The 24,151-nt window shown below is 43.1% G+C and overlaps 3 protein-coding genes across 4 annotated transcripts; all 3 read right to left on the bottom strand.

Annotated features, from left to right (window-relative positions):
* Window positions 1-7,002: 7,002 nt before the first annotated feature.
* On the bottom strand, window positions 7,003-11,135 carry LOC116411545 (histone H1A-like). 2 transcript variants are annotated; one of them, XR_004223185.1, is made up of 4 exons: window positions 9,970-11,135; window positions 9,713-9,785; window positions 9,330-9,493; window positions 7,003-7,146 (listed from the first exon to the last, which is right to left on the bottom strand). XR_004223185.1 is itself a non-coding variant. In XM_031903994.1 (2 exons), exons 1-2 carry the CDS (start codon window positions 10,765-10,767, stop codon window positions 9,780-9,782), a joined length of 804 nt encoding a protein of 267 aa, XP_031759854.1. In that variant the 5' UTR covers window positions 10,768-11,135; the 3' UTR covers window positions 9,666-9,779. The 2 variants fall into 2 exon arrangements, 1 of the variants encoding a protein (XP_031759854.1); XM_031903994.1 differs by lacking the exons at window positions 7,003-7,146; window positions 9,330-9,493 and having other exon boundaries at window positions 9,666-9,785.
* A 13-nt stretch (window positions 11,136-11,148) lies between these two features.
* LOC116411546 (nucleolin-like) lies at window positions 11,149-13,573 on the bottom strand. Its single transcript, XM_031903995.1, has 5 exons — window positions 13,267-13,573; window positions 12,572-12,655; window positions 12,101-12,259; window positions 11,582-11,662; window positions 11,149-11,285 (listed from the first exon to the last, which is right to left on the bottom strand). The coding sequence occupies exons 2-5, from the start codon at window positions 12,580-12,582 to the stop codon at window positions 11,198-11,200; spliced, it is 339 nt and encodes a 112-aa protein (XP_031759855.1). The 5' UTR covers window positions 12,583-12,655; window positions 13,267-13,573; the 3' UTR covers window positions 11,149-11,197.
* Window positions 13,574-13,576: 3 nt separating this feature from the next.
* LOC116411544 (ABC transporter F family member 4-like) lies at window positions 13,577-16,493 on the bottom strand. Its single transcript, XM_031903993.1, has 8 exons — window positions 16,050-16,493; window positions 15,787-15,882; window positions 15,538-15,705; window positions 15,330-15,410; window positions 15,047-15,196; window positions 14,563-14,646; window positions 14,085-14,237; window positions 13,577-13,684 (listed from the first exon to the last, which is right to left on the bottom strand). The coding sequence occupies exons 1-8, from the start codon at window positions 16,352-16,354 to the stop codon at window positions 13,603-13,605; spliced, it is 1,119 nt and encodes a 372-aa protein (XP_031759853.1). The 5' UTR covers window positions 16,355-16,493; the 3' UTR covers window positions 13,577-13,602.
* Window positions 16,494-24,151: the final 7,658 nt, after the last annotated feature.

Consider the following 24,151-nt stretch of genomic DNA (forward strand, 5'->3'; position numbering starts at 1 on the left):
GGCGGGGTAACATGGACAGAGGAAGGGCAAGAGGGGCCGAGGCAGGGCAAGAGGGGCCGAGGCGGGGTAACATGGACAGAGGAAGGGCAAGAGGGGCCGAGGCAGGGTAACATGGACAGAGGAAGGGCAAGAGGGGCCGAGGCAGGGTAAGAGGGGCCGAGGCAGGGTAACATGGACAGAGGAAGGGCAAGAGGGGCCGAGGCAGGGCAAGAGGGGCCGAGGCGGGGTAAGAGGGCCCGAGGCAGGGTAACCACAGGGAATGTGAGTGGGGAATGGCACAGACAGACAGAGAACTGTACAGCTGGACTGACAGGCAGGGGGCAATGATACAACAAATGAAATGTACTTACTCACAGTGTTATATATAGAGAGGGCGCTGGGTGTATAACGGGGTTGGAGAGTCGGATAAAGCAATGATAGGGTAGAGGAACGTATTGCTCTGTATTGTGAGCGGCTCAGTTTGCCGGATCCCGGATTCCCTGTCAATACTGTGGCGTCAGATTCCTTCGGCCTAACCACATACTTTATAATTACTTCCATTTATACCGGGGGGGATGCACGGCCTTATCTGTCACAGAACCATCTGATGTGCCGGGGTCCCCCCATACCCTGTCCCCTCCCTCCCTCCTTGCCACTCACTATGTATAATGGGATTGGGCTGCACTTATACTACTGAGTCTGAGCTCTGACCTACAGAGTCTTTGTGCGACTTCTACCCCCCCAGCTTAAAGCTTTGCTCCCGGGCCCAGTGCAGAGGTCACTTTCCTCCCACGCAGTCACCAACAATCACCAACCACATTATTTCACAGGATATATACGTTACCAGGGACCTATAAAGGGGCAAAATGATGTTTCATCCCTTGAGTCAACGCCCTTTTTTATACAAGACAGCACTTTATTTGCTTTAGTAGCCGCAGAATGACACTGCCTGGAATTAGACAAAAACCCCCAAAGGCCCAAGGACTGACCCCTGCGGTACCCACTAACCACACTGGCCCAATTAGAAAATGTTCCATTTACCCCCACTCTATGTACTCTATCCTTCAGCCAGTTCTCTATCCAATTACAAATATTATGTTCTAGGCCAATATTCCTCAATTTGATCATTAACCTTCTGTGCGGTACTGTATCTTTAGCAAAGTCCAAGTTTATCACATCCACTGCCATTCCAGAGTGAAGGTTCCTGCTCATCTCCTCCGAACAGAACCAGAGATTGGGCCATTGCAGGACCTCGAGCCACTCCAAACTGTCACATACACACCTGTGCTTCCCTATGAATACAGTGTTGCTGGTGCAGCATTCACATAGGTCCAGCTTGGCACCCCCCACCTGTCCAATAGCTTGCACATCATTCAGGCAATGCCAATTGGTGCAGGGTGCTGAGGAACCCTTTTTCCTACTCCCTGAGCTGTGCTTAGGGTTACTATCTTCCTAAATAACTTCTACCGGCCATTGGGGGGGTGGAAACATAAGGGGGGGGGGGCAATGATGTAAAGGGGCAGGATAATGATGCAAAAGGGATGGGACTATTAATCGTAACAGTCAGAGGGCAGGGTATGGAGCGATCTGGTAAGAAAAAAAGGAACGTTTGGGGTGGATTGGGGCAGATCGAAGGTGGGACAGGGGCTTATCTAAAGGGTATTATGAAGTTGCTGGCAACTATGTTGTTTTTTGGCAGAGATTGAAGGAATCTGTATTTTTATTTATTGTATTGCCTCTCAGTTGCCTCTAGAGGGCAGCAGATGTCTAGAAATATCTGTTTGTTTTGTGGGAAGAGGATAATAATGTCAGAAAACCCAGGAGTATACATGCCATCCTCTATACTCATGTCAGGCTGCAACATAATGCGAGCGGCTGCAGGGGACGTCTCATGTGAATACGGCGCATTGCCGGCTCCTCTGTGTAACCAACATCATCCCTTTACACCTACACCTACATACATTCCTCTACTTCCAGCTCAGTTATAGTGACCAACTGCATGGCCTGAAACTGCGTCTGAACTGGGCGCTAATCAGCTCTGCATTCATTTTATATCAGGGACCTCATAGTAACACTGACTTCCATGTATTCAGAGATAAATATCTGTGAGAACCTTGAGCCTGCAGCCTTGTGCCTTTATATGGGCACAGAACCCCTCAGTGACTGCTAATATCCTTATCATTTACAGTAGGGGGTACATTATCCCTTATAATACATGAGTGATACTCAGAGTTCCCTGTATAACTCAGCCTGCAGCCTTGTGCCTTTATATGGGGGGCACAGAACCCCTCAGTGACTGCTAATATCCTTATCATTTACAGTAGGGGGTACATTATCCCTTATAATACATGAGTGATACTCAGAGTTCCCTGTATAACTCAGCCTGCAGCCTTGTGCCTTTATATGGGGGGCACAGAACCCCTCAGTGACTGCTAATATCCTTATCATTTACAGTAGGGGGTACATTATCCCTTATAATACATGAGTGATACTCAGAGTTCCCTGTATAACTCAGCCTGCAGCCTTGTGCCTTTATATGGGGGGCACAGAACCCCTCAGTGACTGCTAATATCCTTATCATTTACAGTAGGGGGTACAATACGGGCAGTATGATGATGCCCGGGGGCACACGCAGAGCAATGGCTGAAAGTGACGGTACAGTTGGCAGATAAAGGACAATTAGACCAGAAATTGTTTTCCCCCAATGCAGTAAATCAAAGTCACTGCGCATTTGCGTCAGCTCACTAACCTGTGGTTTTCTGTTACCATGGCAACAGCCATCCAATGATACATCTGTAAGAAGGGGCCTGGAACTGTAAATACAGAGGCCTGAGGGGACGGAGCCGGGGGGCTCCTGTTATTTTGTGTCCCTCCTGCCGCCCTAACTACTGTCACCGAGAGAGAGGGGGCGGCAAACACCCAGGGCTGCTATACACTGGCTTCCAGTGGCCTGCAGAGCTTACAATCTAAGCGGGTAACTCAGAGTCACTAGTGCTGTCTTCACTCCAACTGCATTAGCAGTAAATGCTAAAGGTTAAGTTATCCCTGTTTTATTACAGCCCCTCCTCAACAGGCCCCTCCCTTGTCTGACACCCCAATGTAATGAGCATCATTTTTTAAATAAGACCAACTGAAAAGTTGCTTAGAATAGGCAATTCCATAACATACTAAAAGTTAGCGTAACAATGAGCCACCGCTTTATATTATAAGTTATAGTTCTGACCCAGACAACCCAGTTTTCGGGAAGGCCAATCCCAGCCCAGTGATGTCACTGCCCCACCCTGTGACATCACAGCCCCACCTCTTCCCCTCCCTGTGATGTCACTGCCCTCCCCGGCGAAAAAAACTGGCAGAGGTGGCAAATCCTACCCACTACCCAACCCGCAGCTGCCTCATCCACGACCCAATGTGTGACCCAATGTGTGACCCAATGTGTGACCCAATGTGTGACCCAATCTGTGACCCAATCTGTGACCCAATCTGTGACCCAATGTGTGACCCAATGTGTGACCCAATCTGTGACCCAATGTGTGACCCAATCTGTGACCCAATGTGTGACCCAATGTGTGACCCAATGTGTGACCCAATGTGTGACCCAATGTGTGACCCAATGTGTGACCCAATGTGTGACCCAATCTGTGACCCAATCTGTGACCCAATCTGTGACCCAATGTGTGACCCAATCTGTGACCCAATCTGTGACCCAATCTGTGACCCAATCTGTGACCCAATGTGTGACCCAATCTGTGACCCAATCTGTGACCCAATCTGTGACCCAATCTGTGACCCAATCTGTGACCCAATGTGTGACCCAATGTGTGACCCAATCTGTGACCCAATCTGTGACCCAATCTGTGACCCAATCTGTGACCCAATGTGTGACCCAATGTGTGACCCAATGTGTGACCCAATCTGTGACCCAATCTGTGACCCAATGTGTGACCCAATCTGTGACCCAATCTGTGACCCAATGTGTGACCCAATGTGTGACCCAATGTGTGACCCAATCTGTGACCCAATGTGTGACCCAATGTGTGACCCAATGTGTGACCCAATCTGTGACCCAATCTGTGACCCAATGTGTGACCCAATGTGTGACCCAATCTGTGACCCAATGTGTGACCCAATCTGTGACCCAATGTGTGACCCAATCTGTGACCCAATGTGTGACCCAATCTGTGACCCAATGTGTGACCCAATCTGTGACCCAATGTGTGACCCAATGACCACCGTTAAACAGGAAGTGCTGTTGCTGCAAACCAGGAATTACATCATCAGAAGTGTGTGGGGGGGGGAATATTTGGTCCCTGTTGGTCAAAAGGGACCCAGAATTGTGGGTGATACCTGTGTCCAGACTGTACTACACACAGGCAGATACTATCAGGGGCTTCAACCACCCCCGTTGGGGCAGTGTCCTATGGTTAAACCCACACTGACTGGTACTAATTTATCTTTTATTTTGCCAGGGGCCCGGCAGGACTTTTGTATATTGGGAGAACCTGGACCAAGTCCCGAAACAGACTGGGCAACCCCCGTCCCTCCATAGGAGCCACGCTGGCATCGGGCACAGGTTGGCACAGCATTAGCCGCACAGGTGGGTAAGTGTGGGGGCAATGAGAATTGATCACGTGACCCCAAGGGCAGGATATTCATATAATATTGATGTAAAGGGTTTTCATTTCATTTGTTTGTGGTTCTGACCCAACACAGAACCTTTTTATATTGTTGCTAATATTATATCCCTAATAATGACTATGGCTCCCTGGCCTGGGGTGATATTACCAGGGGCACGAGGTGCTGAGCATCATACTAAGGATTCTATGACTCCAGGTGACTGACCAATCAGATCCGAGTACCCAGGGCTTCTCCCACTAAGGGCCCCAGCTTTAACCCCCAGCCCCATATGGAGCGTAATGGTCAGACGCGGGTACATTATACTGATTGGCTGGTTATTACTACAGGGGTTATGGTTTGTAGGCTCTTTTACTTACACTCGCTAATGCGGCCCCCACCATACTGCCCCTCTCTTATTGCCCCACGGGGCACCCCCAGATGGAATCACCAGTTGCCACTTAACCCCCTTCCCTCACTCACAGATGCAGGATTTTTTCACCCCGGGAACCTACCCTGTCCCATTAGAACTCTCAGAGCCCCCCCCCCCCCCCCGCTTTGCCCTTAGCCCTGCGCAACATACCCGTATTAACCCTTTGCTCTCCCCTCACACACCGATTGGCTACTGGTTTTACTCCTCTCACTCTGCATTAACCACAGAAGGCAAAGTGAAACATAAACAGGGTCACTAATTACTAAACTAACCAACTGCAACCAAACTGGTTACTCTCACTGTGACCTAAACCCTTAGCAACTCTATCAACTCATAACCCCCAACTCTCTGCTGTCACTCACTTACTACTCTCACTCACTACCCTTACTTACTAACTACACTCACTAACTACCCTTGCTCACTATCTACACTCACTTACTACATTCACTAACTAAACTCACTAACTACCCTTACTCACTATCTACACTCACTCACTTACTACATTCACTAACTACACTCACTCACTAAGAACCCTCACTCACTAACTATACTCACTTACTACCCTCACTCACTAACTATACTCACTTACTACCCTCACTCACTAACTACCCACACTTACTAACTACACTAACTCACTAATTACCCTCATTCAGTAACTACACTAGCTCACTAGCTACACTCACTCACTACACTAGCTTACTAACAACCCCTCTCAGTAACTACACTAACTCACTAACTACACTTATTAACTACACTCAAGCACTCATTCACTAACTACACTCACTCACTACACTAGCTCACTAACTACACTCACTCACTACACTAGCTCACTAACTACACTCACTCACTACACTAGCTCACTTACTACACTCACTCACTCACTACACTAGTTCACTAACTACACTCACTCACTCACTACACTAGCTCACTAACTACACTCACTACACTAGCTCACTAACTACACTCACTCACTACACTAGCTCACTAACTACACTCACTCACTACACTAGCTCACTAACTACACTCACTCACTACACTAGCTCACTAACTACACTCACTCACTACACTAGCTCACTAACTACACTCACTCACTACACTAGCTCACTAACTACACTCACTCACTACACTAGCTCACTAACTACACTCACTCACTACACTAGCTCACTAACTACACTCACTCACTACACTAGCTCACTAACTACTCTCTCTCAGTAACTACACTAATTCAACAACTATTCACTAACTTCACTCACTAATCACCCCTCACTCACTACATACACTCACTCACCAACTACTCACTAACTACCCATCTCTCACTATGCACCTAAACCCCCAGGCGCTCTGCAGCCCCACCGGTTACCCTCACTGACTAACTTCCCCTGTTAGATTGCAAGCTCTCACACACAGGGCCCGCCCCCTATGCAAGTGTAACTGTCAATCTCTATTGGTGGGGGGGTGTCTGTATATACAGTATATACACTAAGGGGACCAGATTTTTAAACTGAAATCCAGGGACAATTTAAATGTAATAAAATATTAAATATTTATATATATATTTATATACAAATAAAGTACAGGTATAGGACCCATTACCCAGAATGCTCGGGACCAAGGGTATTCCGGATAAGGGGCCTTTCTGTAATTAGGATCTCCATACCTTCAGTCTGCTAAACAATCAATAAAACCCAAAAGGTTTTTTTGCATCCAATAAGGATAACGTATATCTTAGCTGGAGTTTTATTATTACAGGGAAAAAGGAAATTATTTTTAAAATTCTGAATTATTTAATTAAAATGGAGTTTGTGGGAGACGGGCTTTCTGTAATTCTGAGCTTTCTGGAAAACGGGTTTCAGATAACGGTTCCAATACCTGTATATAAAAATGTCAAATATAAAATCTCTCTCTCTCTCTATATATATATATAATTCAATAAAATATTTCTAGAATAAGAAAACACCCTGCACTTGTACTGTCATTTTGAATTTTTTTTGAATTTTTATTGAAAAATTCAAACATATCTTTCTAAAATAGAATAGATACAAACATAACATATAATAATCAGGTAGAGGTAAAGGGATCCTTCTCCCCCTATCTGGAATCTTCCGTTTGTTCATCTTCATTTCCTGTAGGTTTCAAAATAGAGACGTCAGGACATTGTACAGTAACAACTTGGCCAAATATGCATTTATTTCATTGATTTATTTATTTTTTCTGTTATTTTTTATTGTTCTGCCATTTTAGCAGCACTTTACAGAGATTATACATCATTCCCATCAGTCCCTGTTGCAGAGGAGCTTACAATCTAAGGTCCCTATCCCATTCCCATCAGTCCCTGCCCCAGTGAGCTTACAATCTAAGGTCCCTATCCCATTCCCATCAGTCCCTGTTGCAGAGGAGCTTACAATCTAAGGTCCCTATCCCATTCCCATCAGTCCCTGTTGCAGAGGAGCTTACAATCTAATGTCCCTATCCCATTCCCATCAGTCCCTGCCCCAGTGAGCTTACAATCTAAAGTCCCTATCCCGTTCCCATCAGTCCCTGTTGCAGAGGAGCTTACAATCTAAGGTCCCTATCCCATTCCCATCAGTCCCTGTTGCAGAGGAGCTTACAATCTAAGGTCCCTATCCCATTCCCATCAGTCCCTGCCCCAGTGAGCTTACAATCTAAGGTCCCTATCCCATTCCCATCAGTCCCTGTTGCAGAGGAGCTTACAATCTAAGGTCCCTATCCCATTCCCATCAGTCCCTGTTGCAGAGGAGCTTACAATCTAATGTCCCTATCCCATTCCCATCAGTCCCTGCCCCAGTGAGCTTACAATCTAAGGTCCCTATCACATTCCCATCAGTCCCTGTTGCAGAGGAGCTTACAATCTAATGTCCCTATCCCATTCCCATCAGTCCCTGCCCCAGTGAGCTTACAATCTAAGGTCCCTATCCCATTCCCATCAGTCCCTGTTGCAGAGGAGCTTACAATCTAAGGTCCCTATCCCATTCCCATCAGTCCCTGTTGCAGAGGAGCTTACAATCTAAGGTCCCTATCCCATTCCCATCAGTCCCTGCCCCAGTGAGCTTTCAATCTAAGGTCCCTATCCCATTCCCATCAGTCCCTGCCCCAGTGAGTTTACAATCTAAGGTCCCTATCACATTCCCATCAGTCCCTGCCCCAGTGAGCTTACAATCTAAGGTCCCTATCACATTCCCACCAGTCCCTGCCCCAGTGAGCTTACAATCTAAGGTCCCTATCCCATTCCCATCAGTCCCTGCCCCAGTGAGCTTACAATCTAAGGTCCCTATCCCATTCCCATCAGTCCCTGTTGCAGAGGAGCTTACAATCTAAGGTCCCTATCCCATTCCCATCAGTCCCTGCCCCAGTGAGCTTTCAATCTAAGGTCCCTATCCCATTCCCATCAGTCCCTGCCCCAGTGAGTTTACAATCTAAGGTCCCTATCACATTCCCATCAGTCCCTGCCCCAGTGAGCTTACAATCTAAGGTCCCTATCACATTCCCACCAGTCCCTGCCCCAGTGAGCTTACAATCTAAGGTCCCTATCCCATTCCCATTAGTCCCTGCCCCAGTGAGCTTACAATCTAAGGTCCCTATCCCATTCCCATCAGTCCCTGTTGCAGAGGAGCTTACAATCTAAGGTCCCTATCCCATTGCCATCAGCCCCTGCCCCAGTGAGCTTACAATCTAAGGTCCCTATCCCATTCCCATCAGTCCCTGCCCCAGTGAGCTTACAATCTAAGGTCCCTATCCCATTCCCATCAGTCCCTGTTGCAGAGGAGCTTACAATCTAAGGTCCCTATCCCATTCCCATCAGCCCCTGCCCCAGTGAGTTTACAATCTAAGGTCCCTATCACATTCCCATCAGTCCCTGTTGCAGAGGAGCTTACAATCTAATGTCCCTATCACATTCCCATCGGTCCCTGTTGCAGAGGAGCTTACAATCTAATGTCCCTATCACATTCCCATCGGTCCCTGTTGCAGAGGAGCTTACAATCTAAGGTCCCTATCACAGCAACACAAACCATGGGCAATATAGTCAGGAGCCAGTTAAGCTGCCTGTAAGTTTTTGGCGTGTGGGAGGAACCCGGAGTACCCAGAGGAACCCACTAGGACACGGAGAGAACATACAAACTCCTAGCAGAAGATACTGGATGTGCTCATCAGTTTTATCTAAGAAATTCTATTGCCTATTTATAAATTTCCTTTCCCATCTCTGGTGTTCATAGATAATGGAGATGGTGGAGGAGAACTAGAAAATCAAGAGAAAAGTTTGTTTTTGGTTTGTAACGGTGACACTTACTTCTTCTCCGGGTCTTTTAAACTGCTCACTGCATTTCTCACTGATACGATAGTTTACTTTGCAGTCGGCGCCATCGTTCTGCAGGCGCGGATAACTTGCATTGCCTGCTCCTCCGACGCGCCGACGGCTTTTGTGTATAATCCCTCCTCCATTCCCGAGCAATTCTACAAACAAAAACAAAAGAACAAATACATTTGTGGAAATCCGTATATCAGGCACATAGAATAAATCCTAAATAGCCGTTTGCTTTCTGACTGGCCAGACTCCATGTATTAGATAAACAACGTTAAAGAAGCCCCAGCCGAAATATATCCAGAAAGGCAAAAGTTCCATTTGTAACTGGCCGACCGGCCAACTTACTCAGGGTTACTTTTTCTCCTTACCTTCAAAATTGCTCACTGCATTTGTCACTGATGCGTTTGCTTTTTTCAGAATCTGCATCATCCGTGATTAATTCTGCGGAAAGAAAAGAAACATACGCATATAGAAAGCTGATTATGGGGTGCGTGGAATGTACCCTAAAGAGCTCATTCTAAACTTCCACTTCCATGATTTCTAGTAGTAACTGAGTGGGGAACTGCTGGTTGCACAGGAATAGTCTTGGCTAAAGTGAAGATCAAACAAGAAAACGTGAGCTTACCTTACTTTGGTCTTTTGGTGAGTCCTTCTGGGATTGACCTTTAGATGTCTTCCCAGTCTGGGTGGGCCGCTTTACTGGTGGTGCCTTTTTGGCTATCTTTGCAGTCCCACCTTTCCCAGTCTTTGCTGGGCCTCTTATTGGCACTACCTTCTTCTTTGCACCAATGCCAGTTTTCACTATCCTTCTAGGCTGTGAACTTCTCTGTAAGGGTCTTTTCTGAGTCTTTGCTGGACCTTTTACTGGCTGTGCCTTCTTTGCACTACTGACCTCTATAGCCTTTTTTCCAGCCTCAAGATCCTTTTTCTGGGCTTGTTCCTTAGAACTTGCCCCAGTTTTTGCTGGATCTTTTACTGGCGGTTTTACCTTCATCACCTTCTTCTCAGCCTCTGAATCCTCTTTCTTGGATTGTTCCTTAGAACTTGTCCCAGTCTTTGCTGGGCCTCTTATTGGCACTACCTTCTTCTTTGCACCAATGCCCCTTTTCACTGTCCTTCTAGGCTGTGAACTTCTCTTTAGGGGTCTTTTCTGAGTCTTTGCTGGACCTTTTACTGGCTGTGCCTTCTTTGCACTACTGACCTCTATAGCCTTTTTTCCAGCCTCAAGATCCTTTTTCTGGGCTTGTTCCTTAGGAATTGTCCCAGTTTTTTCTGGATCTTTTACTGGAGGTTTGACTTTCATAGTCTTCTTCTCAGCCTCTGAATCCTCTTTCTTGGATTGTTCTTTAGAACTTGTCCCAGTCTTTGCTGGGCCTCTTATTGGCACTACCTTCTTCTTTGCACCAATGCCCCTTTTCACCATCCTTCTAGGCTTTCCCTTTAGGGGTCGTTTCTTAGGACCTTTTAGTGGTGTTGCTTTCTTTGCACCAACCTCTAAATGATCCTTCTGAGATTGTTCCTCAGAACCTTTCCCAGTCTTTTCGGGATGTTCTGCCTTCTTTGGGCCGCTTTCTTTTTCATCCTCTGAATCTCCTTTCTGTGAAGCAGACACGGAATCCTTACTAGTCTCTGTGTCTTTTTTCACAGTTTGTTGCTTTAAGGAACTTGGCCTTTTCCTTACAACTTTAGGAATCCTGCACAAAAAAAGACTAAAGTGAGTATACAGTCACCTTACAGTTGGTCATACACTGCCAGACCCTATCATATGGGGAGATCACCAAACAAATGAATCTGGGTCTTATTTCCCACACACATTTTGGGTCAAATTGTGCCAATATGGATGTGTAGATATCTCACCTCTTATTCTGGATTCTGCCTTTTCCTCTTTTCAATACTCTTTTTCTTGGGACTATTTTCTTTTTAGTTGCATCTTGCTGAGCCCTGCACAAACAAACAAAACACAGAATTTACCACCCAGTCTATAAAAGTACCGGAATATGTGCCCATATTGATCAATGAACCAAAGAAACTGGTGGGAGTGAACACGATTATCATTTATCCGGTTAATAAAAGGTCTTAATAACTTAGGTCTCTCCAACTGCTTCTGGGCTACACACACAAGATGCCAAGGAATACATGGCTGGGGGGTGCAGGGGGTGCAGCAAGGGGGGCTGAATGTTAGATTGGGTGCAAACGAGCAACAACAAATTCATAATAAATCAGCTACAGAAACTTACGTGCTCTCCTCTGACTGAACCTCCTCTCCATCCACATCTTCTTTTTCTGGTTCAGTCTCTATAGGAGGTTTAGGACGACTCCTGCACAAACAAAAAAGGCAACAGATAAACAAAATGTCTCATCTTCAGTGTGTCCTTACATAGATTGTCAATTGTCAAAAAGTCATGATTTTCAGATAAAACCCAGTGAAATCCCTAAAGTGTTGAGATAAAAGAAAGAACTTCAAGGAAAGTGAAGGGACCTCTGCCATTGGCTTCTACATGAACTCGGCAAGTTAAGTCTAGCCAATTGTCGAATTCGGATTTTTAGCTGTTTAGATACATCTCAGAAAAGTTGCAGCATTTTTTCTCTGCAACTTTTTAGAAAAAAATTTGTATTGAGTTTAAAATTGAAAATGGATGGTTGGTAAAGGAGTCCCAAAGTGAACTCTAAACCTGCCCCTTTGTCTACAAGTTCCTGTTAAATACATATAAAACCAACCAGATCAGAGAATTTAGGAGTAGAATTTGGAAACTTACGGCTTCTGTTTTGGAGCTGTAGCGGAAGCTTTCTTAATAGGAACCTTTTTCTTAGAAGATGTTGTTGGAGGTTCTGGTTCATCTTCAGCCTCCTCGTCTTCTGCTTCTACAGGTTTCTTAGTGATTTTCTTCTTCGGAATCACTTTCTTTGGTTTAACCCTGCGCAAACCAGAGCAGCACACAGTTGGTAACTTATTGGAGCACTTATTTTGGCATCACTAAAATAACAGCTTGAGAATCATTTAATCTAAAATACATCTAATTGATACAGGAAATTAAATTGATTCTAGGAGAATCTTCTAGTAAACTATCTGGATATATTTTTGCAACTGCCCCACTCTCCATTGGGTGACAGATAACTGAATGACTGGATTGGGCCATTGACAAAGTTACTGACAGCTAATGGATGCTGGTAGGTGTAGCCCTCTTGGACCTATGAAATTATAAAAAACCCCAAACCCAGAAACTCACTTAATTGCCATTTGCTCCTCTTCCTCTGTTTCTTCTTCCTCTGATTCAGGTTCAGCCTCCTCCTCTGCCGGAGCAGATTTGGACCTAAACAAACAAAAAGTTCAGATAATGAAAAAATGAACTGATTTTCTGGGCAATTCATTGTAATACGGTGAGAATTGGGCCTAGGACACTCGCTGCCAGCAACTACTGCAGGGTCTGGTGTTTAGTGTTCTTTGTAATAAATCTCCTATAGTATATCTATTGTACTTAATCATTATGGGATCTATTGTACTTAATCATTATGGGATCTATTGTACTTAATCATTATGGGATCTATTGTACTTAATCATTATGGGATCTATTGTACTTAATCATTATGGGATCTATTGTACTTAATCATTATGGGATTTATTGTACTTAATCATTATGGGATCTATTGTACTTAATCATTATGGGATCTATTGTACTTAATCATTATGGGATCTATTGTACTTAATCATTATGGGATGGGCATATCAGCAAACAGACATATAATGCTGAGTTGGGCTCTAGGTACTGTCGGGCTGGGGATGATTGGCTGCAGACACTGAGCATAGGAACTTAGATAATTCAGTTTCTTCAATAAAATGTTGGGTTCCATGTTTAGTTTACAAAAAGCAACCAGATCAGATAATATAGAAGGTAAGTTCTGAATTCAAACTTAGGAAACTTACGGCTTCTGTTTAGAGGAAGGTTTTTTCAAAGGAAGTTTCTTTTTAGAGGGTTTCTTTGGAGGTTCTGGTTCTTCCTCCTCCTCCTCTTCTTCCTCTTCAGATTCAACTTTCTTAGTGATCTTCTTCTTAATCACTTTCTTTGGTTTAACCCTACACAGACAAGAGCAGCACAGAGTTAGTAAGTCATTGGGACCAGGGCCCTACTTTATTTCTGGCGTCACTAAAATGATAATTACACCATAGTCGGGAATGGGTTTGAACCATAAAATAATTAGATTCTCCAAGAATCTCACGGTAAATCTAAACATTCAAAAAAACACAGTTCAAGCCCAAAACTCACTTAGTTGGCATTTGCTCCTCTTCCTCTGTCTCTTCTTCCTCAGACTCAGCCTCCTCCTCTGCCGGAGCAGATTTGGACCTGAAAAAACAAAGGGTTCAGATGATGAGAACATTGTTAACTGTAATCATTGTAATACGGTGAGAATTGCTTGGGCCTAGGGCCGCGGCAGCCAGCAACTACTACAGGGTCTGGTGTTTAGTGTTCTTTGTAATCATTATGGGATCTATTGTACTTAATCGTTATTGGATCTATTGTACTTAATCATTATGGGATGGGCATATCAGCAAACAGACATATAATGCTGAGTTGGGCTCTAGGTACTGTCGGGCTGGGGATGATTGGCTGCAGACACTGAGCATAGGAACTTAGATAATTCAATTTCTTCAATAAAATGTTGGGTTCCATGTTTAGTTTACAAAAAGCAACCAGATCAGATAATATAGAAGGTAAGTTCTGAATTCAAACTTAGGAAACTTACGGCTTCTGTTTAGAGGAAGGTTTTTTCAAAGGAAGTTTCTTTTTAGAGGGTTTCTTTGGAGGTTCTGGTTCTTCCTCCTCTTCTTCCTCTTCTTCCTCTTCAGATTCAACTTTCTTAGTGATCTTCTTCTTAATCACTTTCTTTGGTTTAACCCTACACAGACAAGAGCAGCACAGAGTTAGTAAGTCATTGGGACCAGGGCCCTACTTTATTTCTGGCATCACTAAAATGACAACTAGAACATAGTCAGGAATGGGATTGAACCATAAAATAATTAGATTCTCCAAGAATCTCACGGTAAATCATTTGGACAGATTTCTGACATTGCCCCACTCTGGTCACATTGGGGCCATTGGGTGACAGAACTGCAGGGGTGGGACTGAATATATTACTGGGAGCTAATTGTTGGTGGCAGCTGCAGCCCTATGGGGCCGATAGACATAAAAAGAAAAAAAAACAGTTCAAGCCCAAAACTCACTTAATTGGCATTTGCTCCTCTTCCTCTGTCTCTTCTTCCTCAGATTCAGACTCAGCCTCCTCCTCTGCCGGAGCAGATTTGGACCTGAACAAACAAAAGGTTCAGATGATGAGAACATTGTTAACTGTAATCATTGTAATACGGTGAGAATTGCTTGGGCCTAGGGCCGGGGCAGCCAGCAACTACTGAAGGGTCTGGTGTTTAGTATTCTTTGTAATCATTATGGGATCTATTGTACTTAATCATTATGGGATCTATTGTACTTAATCATTATGGGATGGGCATATCAGCAAACAGACATATAATGCTGAGTTGGGCTCTAGGTACTGTCGGGCTGGGGATGATTGGCTGCAGACACTGAGCATAGGAACTTAGATAATTCAATTTCTTCAATAAAATGTTGGGTTCCATGTTTAGTTTACAAAAAGCAACCAGATCAGACAATATAGAAGGTAAGTTCTGAATTCAAACTTAGGAAACTTACGGCTTCTGTTTAGAGGAAGGTTTTTTCAAAGGAAGTTTCTTTTTAGAGGGTTTCTTTGGAGGTTCTGGTTCTTCCTCCTCCTCCTCTTCTTCCTCTTCAGATTCAACTTTCTTAGTGATCTTCTTCTTAATCACTTTCTTTGGTTTAACCCTACACAGACAAGAGCAGCACAGAGTTAGTAAGTCATTGGGACTAAAATGATAATTACACCATAGTCAGGAATGGGATTGAACCATAAAGCTAATCTGAAGGGGAACAACCCCATTCAATTCAAGAAACTCACTTAATCGGCATTTGCTGCTCTTCCTCTGCTGTTTCTTCTTCTTCTAGCAGCTCAGTCTCCTCTGTCTCAGCAATGTCAGTTCTAAATAAACAAAAGGTTCAGATGATGAAAAATTCCCTAAATGATTAACCCTCTAATACACCAGACGCTGACCCTATGGACCAGATAAGGCAATATAAAGGCTTGATTTTGGATTTAGAAAACTTACGACTGCTGTCCCAGAGCTGCAGAAGAAGGTTTCGGGGAAGGCAGTTTCTTCTTCAGTTTCTTCTTGAGAGGCCTTTTCCGAGGGGGTGGAACAATTTCCTCCTCCTCGTCCGTCTCTTCAGGTTTTGCAATTTTCGGCGCTTTCTTTTTCAGCTTCTTCTGTTTGACCCTGTAGAAACAAGAGCAACACACAGTGAGTTACCTCTTTCAGCCACAAGCAGGCGCCGCTGTTTGTGATCGGGAAACTTACACAACTGCTTTTGTTTCTTGCTCTTTGGCTTTCCCAGTAACTATCAGGCATTCGCTGTCGGGTGAGGTCTCCTTCCTCAGCTTGTAATATAAATACCTGCAATAAAGCACAATGTACATTTCCGTAAGTGACTCTGTAGCAGTGTAGCGACCCAATTTAAAAGTATTATATATAATGGACCTAATACTGGGTTTTGGGGCACCTACCCAAGTACCTGAGTGACGTCCACCCCAAATCCCTAACTGTTAAACAAAGGGACTCACCATCCAATGCCTTCAACCAGTAAAACTATAACCATTAGAACCACAAACACAATGTATATCCATGTCTTGTCAGAAGTGTCGCCATCAGTGTTGGTTCTGGTTTCTGGTTCTGTTTCGGGTAGTGGTCGTTTAATTGTTTTCTCGTGTTTTCTCCAGTCAATGAGATTTTTCTCTGTCTCCGGTTTATTCTCTCCTTTAGCGCTCAGCAGTGTTCCGATTACAGGGCCGCGTTTCTGGGCCACATCTGAAATGCAAAGAATAATTGTTCCGTCACCAATGTGGGGGTCAATAATGTTGATATTCATTTACTAAAGGTTCATAATGAGTATGGGAAGGCATAAGGCTTATTCTGGGGGGCATTACAAAGAGGGGTATAATCACCAAGGGACCCTGAATATTAAGGTACCCCCAGTAATTCTAATCACTTAGTTGAGACACTGGGCCGGTGCTTCTGTTCACTGAAAACGGCATCGGGGGAACTACTGAGGGAGCCCTAAGTTATGATTGGCCAATCACCGCGTCAATCTCAGTGGGTCCTGCCTTGTTTTCCTAATTTGGAAAACCAAGGGACATGTTTACTAAGACTGGAGATAAATATCACTGGTGATGTTGCCCATAGCAACCTATCAGCAATTAGATTTGAACAGTCACCTACAAGTTAGAAATCAAGAGCAAAGATCTGACTGGTTGCTACAGGCAACATCACTGGTGATATTTATCTCCATTCTTAGTAAACATACCCCCAAGCAAGAGTTTTTGACTGTGGGGGTGGCCTGAGGGGTGACTAACATTAGGCCCCCCCATTGATTATAATTTGGATTACTCTCTACATCATACTAAACGTTAACTCATATGCGAACAACCCCTTTAATATTTTATCGTTTTTCCTTTAAAGTCTCACCTAAATTTCTTTTCTTATCCATAATCTGAACTGTAATTTCCGGAACAGGCTCATAGACAATTCCGTCAGTAGAGAGCCGAACTGAGTAGGTGCCCCAGTCCATGCTCTTGGCGGGATTGATAACCAGAGAACAGTTGCCTCTTGGTAGGAGAGATGGAAACACCTTAAACCGATTCCGGGATTTGGTTGAACCCCCCTGATTGGTCCCAAAAAGACCAACGAGGGGGATAAAACTTTTCCCTCCATCGATGGTTTTCACCCATTCTAAATACAGCTGCTCGGGGTTAATAGTCGAATTACTGCTGAAGGTGCAAGGGATCATATTCCAGGAATTCACCTTCAGTTCAGTGAGATTTCTGTAAAGCGTAATATTGCTTATATCCGCAGCTACAGGGAGAGAGAGAAACATTTCATTATTCACTGAAACAGCCCCTTACCCCCCAAAAATAAAGCAGTTGAAATAAACAAAAGGCAAAGTTGTCCTTTCTCTACTGACCTGACATTGTAGGAAAAATAAGGAAGAGTCCAAGGGTAATGAACCACCACAAAGCCATGATGGTTCTACGGTGGCTCGCCGAGGGCTCTTTCCTTCTGTTTCTGAGGGATAAAAAGAAAGAATAATGTAAGTGAAGGTACATATTATTATTTTTACATTATTCCAAGACCAACATATTCCATATTCCAACTGCTATAGTAGGTAATAGCCATGCTGCCCACAAGGGCTTACAGTCTAAAAGGTGAGAGATAAGTTAGGATATATGTATGTAGCACTATACAAAGATATAGGGGCCCATTTACTAAACAATTTTCAGATAAACTCGTGTTTTTTCTAAATTATAGAACATTTCAAATTCCGCGTTTTTTTTTGGTTTTCAGTAAAAAAAAAATGTATTTTGCGCAAAGAATAAGAACATTTCGGAATTTACCAACGCTCTGGTTATAATTCAATCGGGACTATATTTTCACCAGGTTTGATCTGTCGAGTCCCGTTGAGTCGTATGGAAGGCTTCCAAACCCAGAACTTTTTTGTGGTGTTTACGAACTTTTTGGCACGAACATCCTGTGACTTTCGGAACGCATTTGCCATATTTTCGTACGACCGATAAAAGCATTTTGGTGACATTTTCGAACATCAGAAATTATCTTGGTTACTCCGAATTTTTTCCAATTGTGATTTTAACCACCCAAAAATCGTGGTTTAATGAATGGGCCCCTATGAGTTTTTATCTCACTTTTTAAAAAAACACCAATGTCTACTGATTTATTCAAAACCGCAACAAAAAAATACACGGACGCAAAAAACCCCGCAAAAATCTCAAGTTTTTCATTGTTTAAAGAATTATTGTGTTTACAAGTGAAAAAAGAGCCACAAAATAAAAAAAAGATTGTTATAATTATACCAGAACAACTTCCATTCACTTCTACGTTACCGCGACGGCATTTAGATGTGTGTATTTAGTGTATTTATACTCTTGGATTTGTTTTGACTTAATAAATGGTGAAAAAATGATATTTGTTCAAAAACAATTTGAGTTTTAGTCCAAAAAAACGTAAATTGTGAACAAAAAAGAAATATGAATGTTGGTTAATTTCCCCCCCAACCAGATTAAAGCAAAACACTGACAACTAGGGGTGCAGCAAATCGTGTTTTTCAGGTTCGGCCGAACCCCCGAATCCGTGTGAAGGGAATCGGCCGAATACCGAAGGGAATCCTGGATTGGTTGCATCCCTACTGACAACCCATAACTCAATCACCAAATACTGGAAATACTTGAGAAAGACAATTATGGCCACTTTCATCTCCCAAATGTTAAACTGGGAAATGATCAAAATGGGGACACAGAGCCCCCTCCCCGCAAACACACTAGAAACCGCCTTGGCCTGTAGGAACTAGCGATGAGTGAATTTTTTTTTACCAGATATGGATTCACATCAAAATTACAATTTTTTTTTCGTGAAACTGCGGCAAAAATTCAACATGAGAAAAATTTGCTGAAAAAAGTTTTGCACGTACACAAAAGTTGTGTGTTAGGAGTGAGAAAAAAGCACCCATTGACTTTAATGTATTTGGTAGGGATGCCCCAAAGTCACTTTTTTGGGTTCCGCCGAACCACCACAACGGATTCTGCCGAATCCCGAACCAACAAGGGTTAAAAATTGCGGAAAAAAAAATTGCAATTTTTCCCCCCCTACCATTTAACCCTATCAAATACTAATTAACACATGCTAATTAGGATTCAGTTCGGCCGGGGCCGTGGATTCGCCGAAACCCAATCCTTCAAAAAAAGACTGGATTCGGCCCGAATCCGGTATCCGGTGCATCCCTAGTATTTGGAGCAAGAAAAGAAAAGTCGCAGACATGAAAAAAGTCGCGTGCGTAAAAAAAAGGTGCGAGGAAACCGTGAAAAGTTGCCTATTGACTTTGATGCGTTTTGCAAATTTTTGACGCTTTGCAGATTTTTTGGCGAAGTGAAGTGGGGCGGATTTGCGCATCACTAGCGGAAGCCATTTGCTTTGCTGAAAGTTTAGCGAAACTGCAAAAAATTTGCTAAACGGTGAAAATGTCGTGAAATGGTGCTACCGTGACCGCGTGTTTTCTTGGAGCGAACACCATTTTGACGCGACCGCACTCACAAGTTTTTGCAGTAATTTTGCTAAAAAATTCGCCAATGCCGAAAAGCAAGATTTCACAGCGAATCCATAGGTGCCAAGAAATTTGGCTCATCGCTAATTAGGTTTTGTTACAGTGAAATGACCAATCCCCATGGCCGTTACAATAGGGACATTATTATAATAGATACAAACTGGGAGCAGCGCCATAAAGTGATTTGTTCCACGGGGAAACTCTGGGCCGGGCGATAAACAGATTAAACAGACAAAAAATACATTCAAATATTCCCGTATTTTCCTACTTATTGTAAAACCAAATATGGCAGTTAATTTCGTTAGTTTAACTAGAATGCCCATCCCCCGCTTACCCTATTAGTCTATTAAATTAAAAAGGATTTTCAAAAATTACCTTGAATTATTTTTAAAAAATAAAGTTTCTATTCTCTGCATGGAGAACTGTGATGTTCTGCTCATCCAACGCAAGGAATAAAGGGAATGAGTTGCCGGGGCTGCTCCCCAGCTACAGGCCATTGTGACATCACACAGGGTAGAGCTACACGAGGTTACTATAGCAACAGGCCATTATGACATCACTGAGCGGTTCGGATCTGTTGATCGCTACACAGGAGGGGATTATACAGGATATTGTCTGTCTCTCTATATTCAGTGGAACTATTCCACAATTATTCAGTTTCCAAAACCCAATTATACCTTTTTTAAAAATAAAAGAACCCCCTCAATATAAAGCTGAAATATTTATGAGAAAGTGACGCCCCTATTGGCGGAGGGACTCATCGCTAGCGCTGTATCACTAACCCAACATTAACTGAACCCCACAGACTGCTCTTCCGCTTCTTCTTATTCTTAGCGCCCCCCATTTTCTAAACGCTACTTTTCCCATTGACTTTGACAGGGAAGATTTTCAAACTGCTGCCGGACTTACAGCTTTGAGGATACACTCCCCAAACTTGAATCACACAGTCATGGGCTCAGCCTGAATGAAATGATTATTGCTGGATGCCCAAAAGTGGGCGGAGCTGTGAACAGCCAATCAGATTTTACCTATTGATGTGGTGGAAATTCAAGCTGCTGCCATTGTCACAGTATTAACCCTAGGGTCCCCAAACTTTTTACACTTGGTCACTAGGGGACTGCAGTTTTAGTTTTGAAAAGTGGGTGGAGCCACCAACAGCCAATCAAATTTCACCTATTGATTTTTATTGGTTTGATGCCAGAGTTTCCAAACTTTGCACAGTCAGTCACTGGGTGACTACGCATTCAAGTTTTTAAAAAAAACAAAAAACTGTAAAGTGGGAGGGGCCAACAACAGCCAATCAAATTTAACCCATTGACTTTCAATACGGAAATTGAAACTGCTGCCAATCTTACAGGTTTGAGGCTACACTCCCCAAACTTGAATCACACAGTCATGGGCTCAGCCTGAATGAAAATATGATGATTGTTGGATACCCAAAAGTGGGCGGAGCTGTGAACAGCCAATCAGATTTTACCTATTGACTTGGCAGAAATCCCACCTGCTGCCATTCTCACAGTAATAACACCGGGGTCCCCAAACTTTGCAGAGTTAGGCACCAGGTAACTCCGGTTCAAGGCTAGAAAAAAGTGGGCGGAGCCGCCAACAGCCAATTAGAGTTTACCTATTGACTTTTAATTGGGAAATTCAAGCTGCTGCCATTCTCACAGTATTAATCCCAGGGTCCCCAAACTTTTCACAGTTGGTCACTAGGGGACTGCCGTTTTAGTTTGTAAAAAGTGGGCGGAGCCACCAACAGCCAATCAGATTTCACCTATTGAATTATATTGGGTTTGATGCCAGGGTTCCCAAACTTTGCACAGTCAGTCACTGGGTGACTTCGTACTCAAGGTTAGAAAAAGTGGGTGGGGCCGCCAAAAGCCAATCACATTTCTTTCATTGTTTTCAGTGGGAAAATTTTAACTCCTGCCATTCTTACATGTTTAATGTCAGGGTCCCTAAACTTTGCACAGTTTCTCACTGGGTGACTATGTTCCAAGTTTTGAAAACTGGGTGGGGCCAACAACAGCCAATTAGGTTTCACCTATAGACTTCTTATGTTTACATTTAAACTGCTGCCACTGTTTAAATATTAATACTAATGGTGGCCATACACGGACCGATTTTTTACTTACAAACGACCGATTCCCGAACGATCCGATGCTATCGTTAAGTTATCGTATAGTTGGTGGTGTACGAACGATCGTCGGCCCACTAAACGAGCCGACATTATCGTCCCCAAAATCGATCGGCCAGGTTTAAAAATTTTGGTCGTTTAACGATAAAATCTGCCAGTTGGTGTGAGTGTCAGACATTTGTCTTTCAACGATTGTTCTCTGCGCATGTCACGATTGCCAGCAGCGGAAGTCAACGACATTCGATCGTACGTAGATGTACGATCGTACGTATTTTACGATAATGATGCGACGAAATCTTTCCCGAATTATCGTTGCCCGTGGATGGCATATCGTATGGGAACTCGATCGCCATACGATCGTTTGTCGATATAATCGTTCATCGCACAACGAGCGAAATCGCCTCGTGTATGGCCACCTTAAGGTCCCCAAACTTTGCAGTGCTAGTCACCAGGTAACTGCGGTTCAAAGTTAGAAAAAGTGGGTGGGGCCACCAACAGCCAATCATAGTTTACCTATTGACTTTTAATGGGGAAATTCAACCTGCTGCCATTCTCACAGTAATAACACCGGGGTCTCCAAACTTTTCACAGTAGGTCACTAGGGGACTGCAGTTTTAGTTTTGGGAAAGTGTGCGGAGCCACCAACAGCCAGTCAGATTTCACCTATTGAATTTTATTGGTTTGATGTCAGGGTCTCCAAACTTTGCACAGTTTGTCACTAGGTGACTATGTTCACCAGTTTAAAAAAGTGGGTGGGGCCAACAACAGCCAATCAGATTTCACCTATAAACTTCATATGTTTACATTTAAACTGCTGCCATTATTTAAAAATTAACAATAAGGTCCCCAAACTCTGCAGAGCTAGTCACCAGGTAAATGCAGTTCAAAGTTAGAAAAAGTGGGTGGGGCCACTAACAGCCAATCAGATTTTAACTATTGATTCAATGGGGAAATTCAACCTCCTGCCATTCTCACAGTATTAACACCAGGGTCATTAGGGGACTGCATTTTTTTGACCAACAGTCAATCCATTTTCACCCATTAAATTCATTGGTTTATATTTAAACTAATGCCATTATTTAAAAGTCACTGGGTATTTGCCATTCAAAGTTAGAAAAAAGTGGCCGGAGCCACCAACAGCCAATAACATTTACTTTCAACGGTGAAGTGTAAAATGCTGTCAGTCTTACAATTTTTATGCCTGAGTCCCAAAACTTTGCAAAGTTGGTCACTGGGGGACTGCAGTTCAAAAATAGGAAACTTGTGTTGGGCCACTAACTGCAGATTTCACCCATTGAATTTTATTGGTTTAAATTTAAAATGGGTGCTAGATCCCATGCAGTAGCAGAGGGCTATACAAAAAAAAACACTGTTTCTCAGCATTCAATAAGGGGTAATAATATCTTAGTTGGGATCAAGTACAGGTACTGTTTTATTATTACAGAGAAAAGGGAATCATTTAACCATTAAATAAACCCAATAGGGCTGTTCTGCCCCAATAAGGGGTAATTATATCTTAGTTGGGATCAAGTACAGGTACTGTTTTATTATTACAGAGAAAAGGGAATCATTTAACCATGAAATAAACCCAATAGGACTGTTCTGCCCCAATAAGGGGTAATTATATCTTAGTTGGGATCAAGTACAGGTACTTTTTTATTATTACAGAGAAAAGGGAATCATTTAACCATTAAATAAACCCAATAGGACTGTTCTGCCCCCAATAAGGGGTAATTATATCTTAGTTGGGATCAAGTACAGGTACTGTTTTATTATTACAGAGAAAAGGGAATCATTTAACCATTAAATAAACCCAATAGGGCTGTTCTGCCCCAATAAGGGGTAATTATATCTTAGTTGGGATCAAGTACAGGTACTGTTTTATTATTACAGAGAAAAGGGAATCATTTAACCATTAAATAAACCCAATAGGGCTGTTCTGCCCCAATAAGGGGTAATTATATCTTAGTTGGGATCAAGTACAGGTACTTTTTTATTATTACAGAGAAAAGGGAATCATTTAACCATTAAATAAACCCAATAGGACTGTTCTGCCCCCAATAAGGGGTAATTATATCTTAGTTGGGATCAAGTACAGGTACTGTTTTATTATTACAGAGAAAAGGGAATCATTTAACCATTAAATAAACCCAATAGGGCTGTTCTGCCCCAATAAGGGGTAATTATATCTTAGTTGGGATCAAGTACAGGTACTGTTTTATTATTACAGAGAAAAGGGAATCATTTAACCATTAAATAAACCCAATAGGGCTGTTCTGCCCCAATAAGGGGTAATTATATCTTAGTTGGGATCAAGTACAGGTACTTTTTTATTATTACAGAGAAAAGGGAATCATTTAACCATTAAATAAACCCAATAGGACTGTTCTGCCCCCAATAAGGGGTAATTATATCTTAGT

This window comes from Xenopus tropicalis, chromosome 6 (assembly GCF_000004195.4).
Source record: "Xenopus tropicalis strain Nigerian chromosome 6, UCB_Xtro_10.0, whole genome shotgun sequence".
NCBI classification, from domain to species: domain Eukaryota; kingdom Metazoa; phylum Chordata; class Amphibia; order Anura; family Pipidae; genus Xenopus; species Xenopus tropicalis.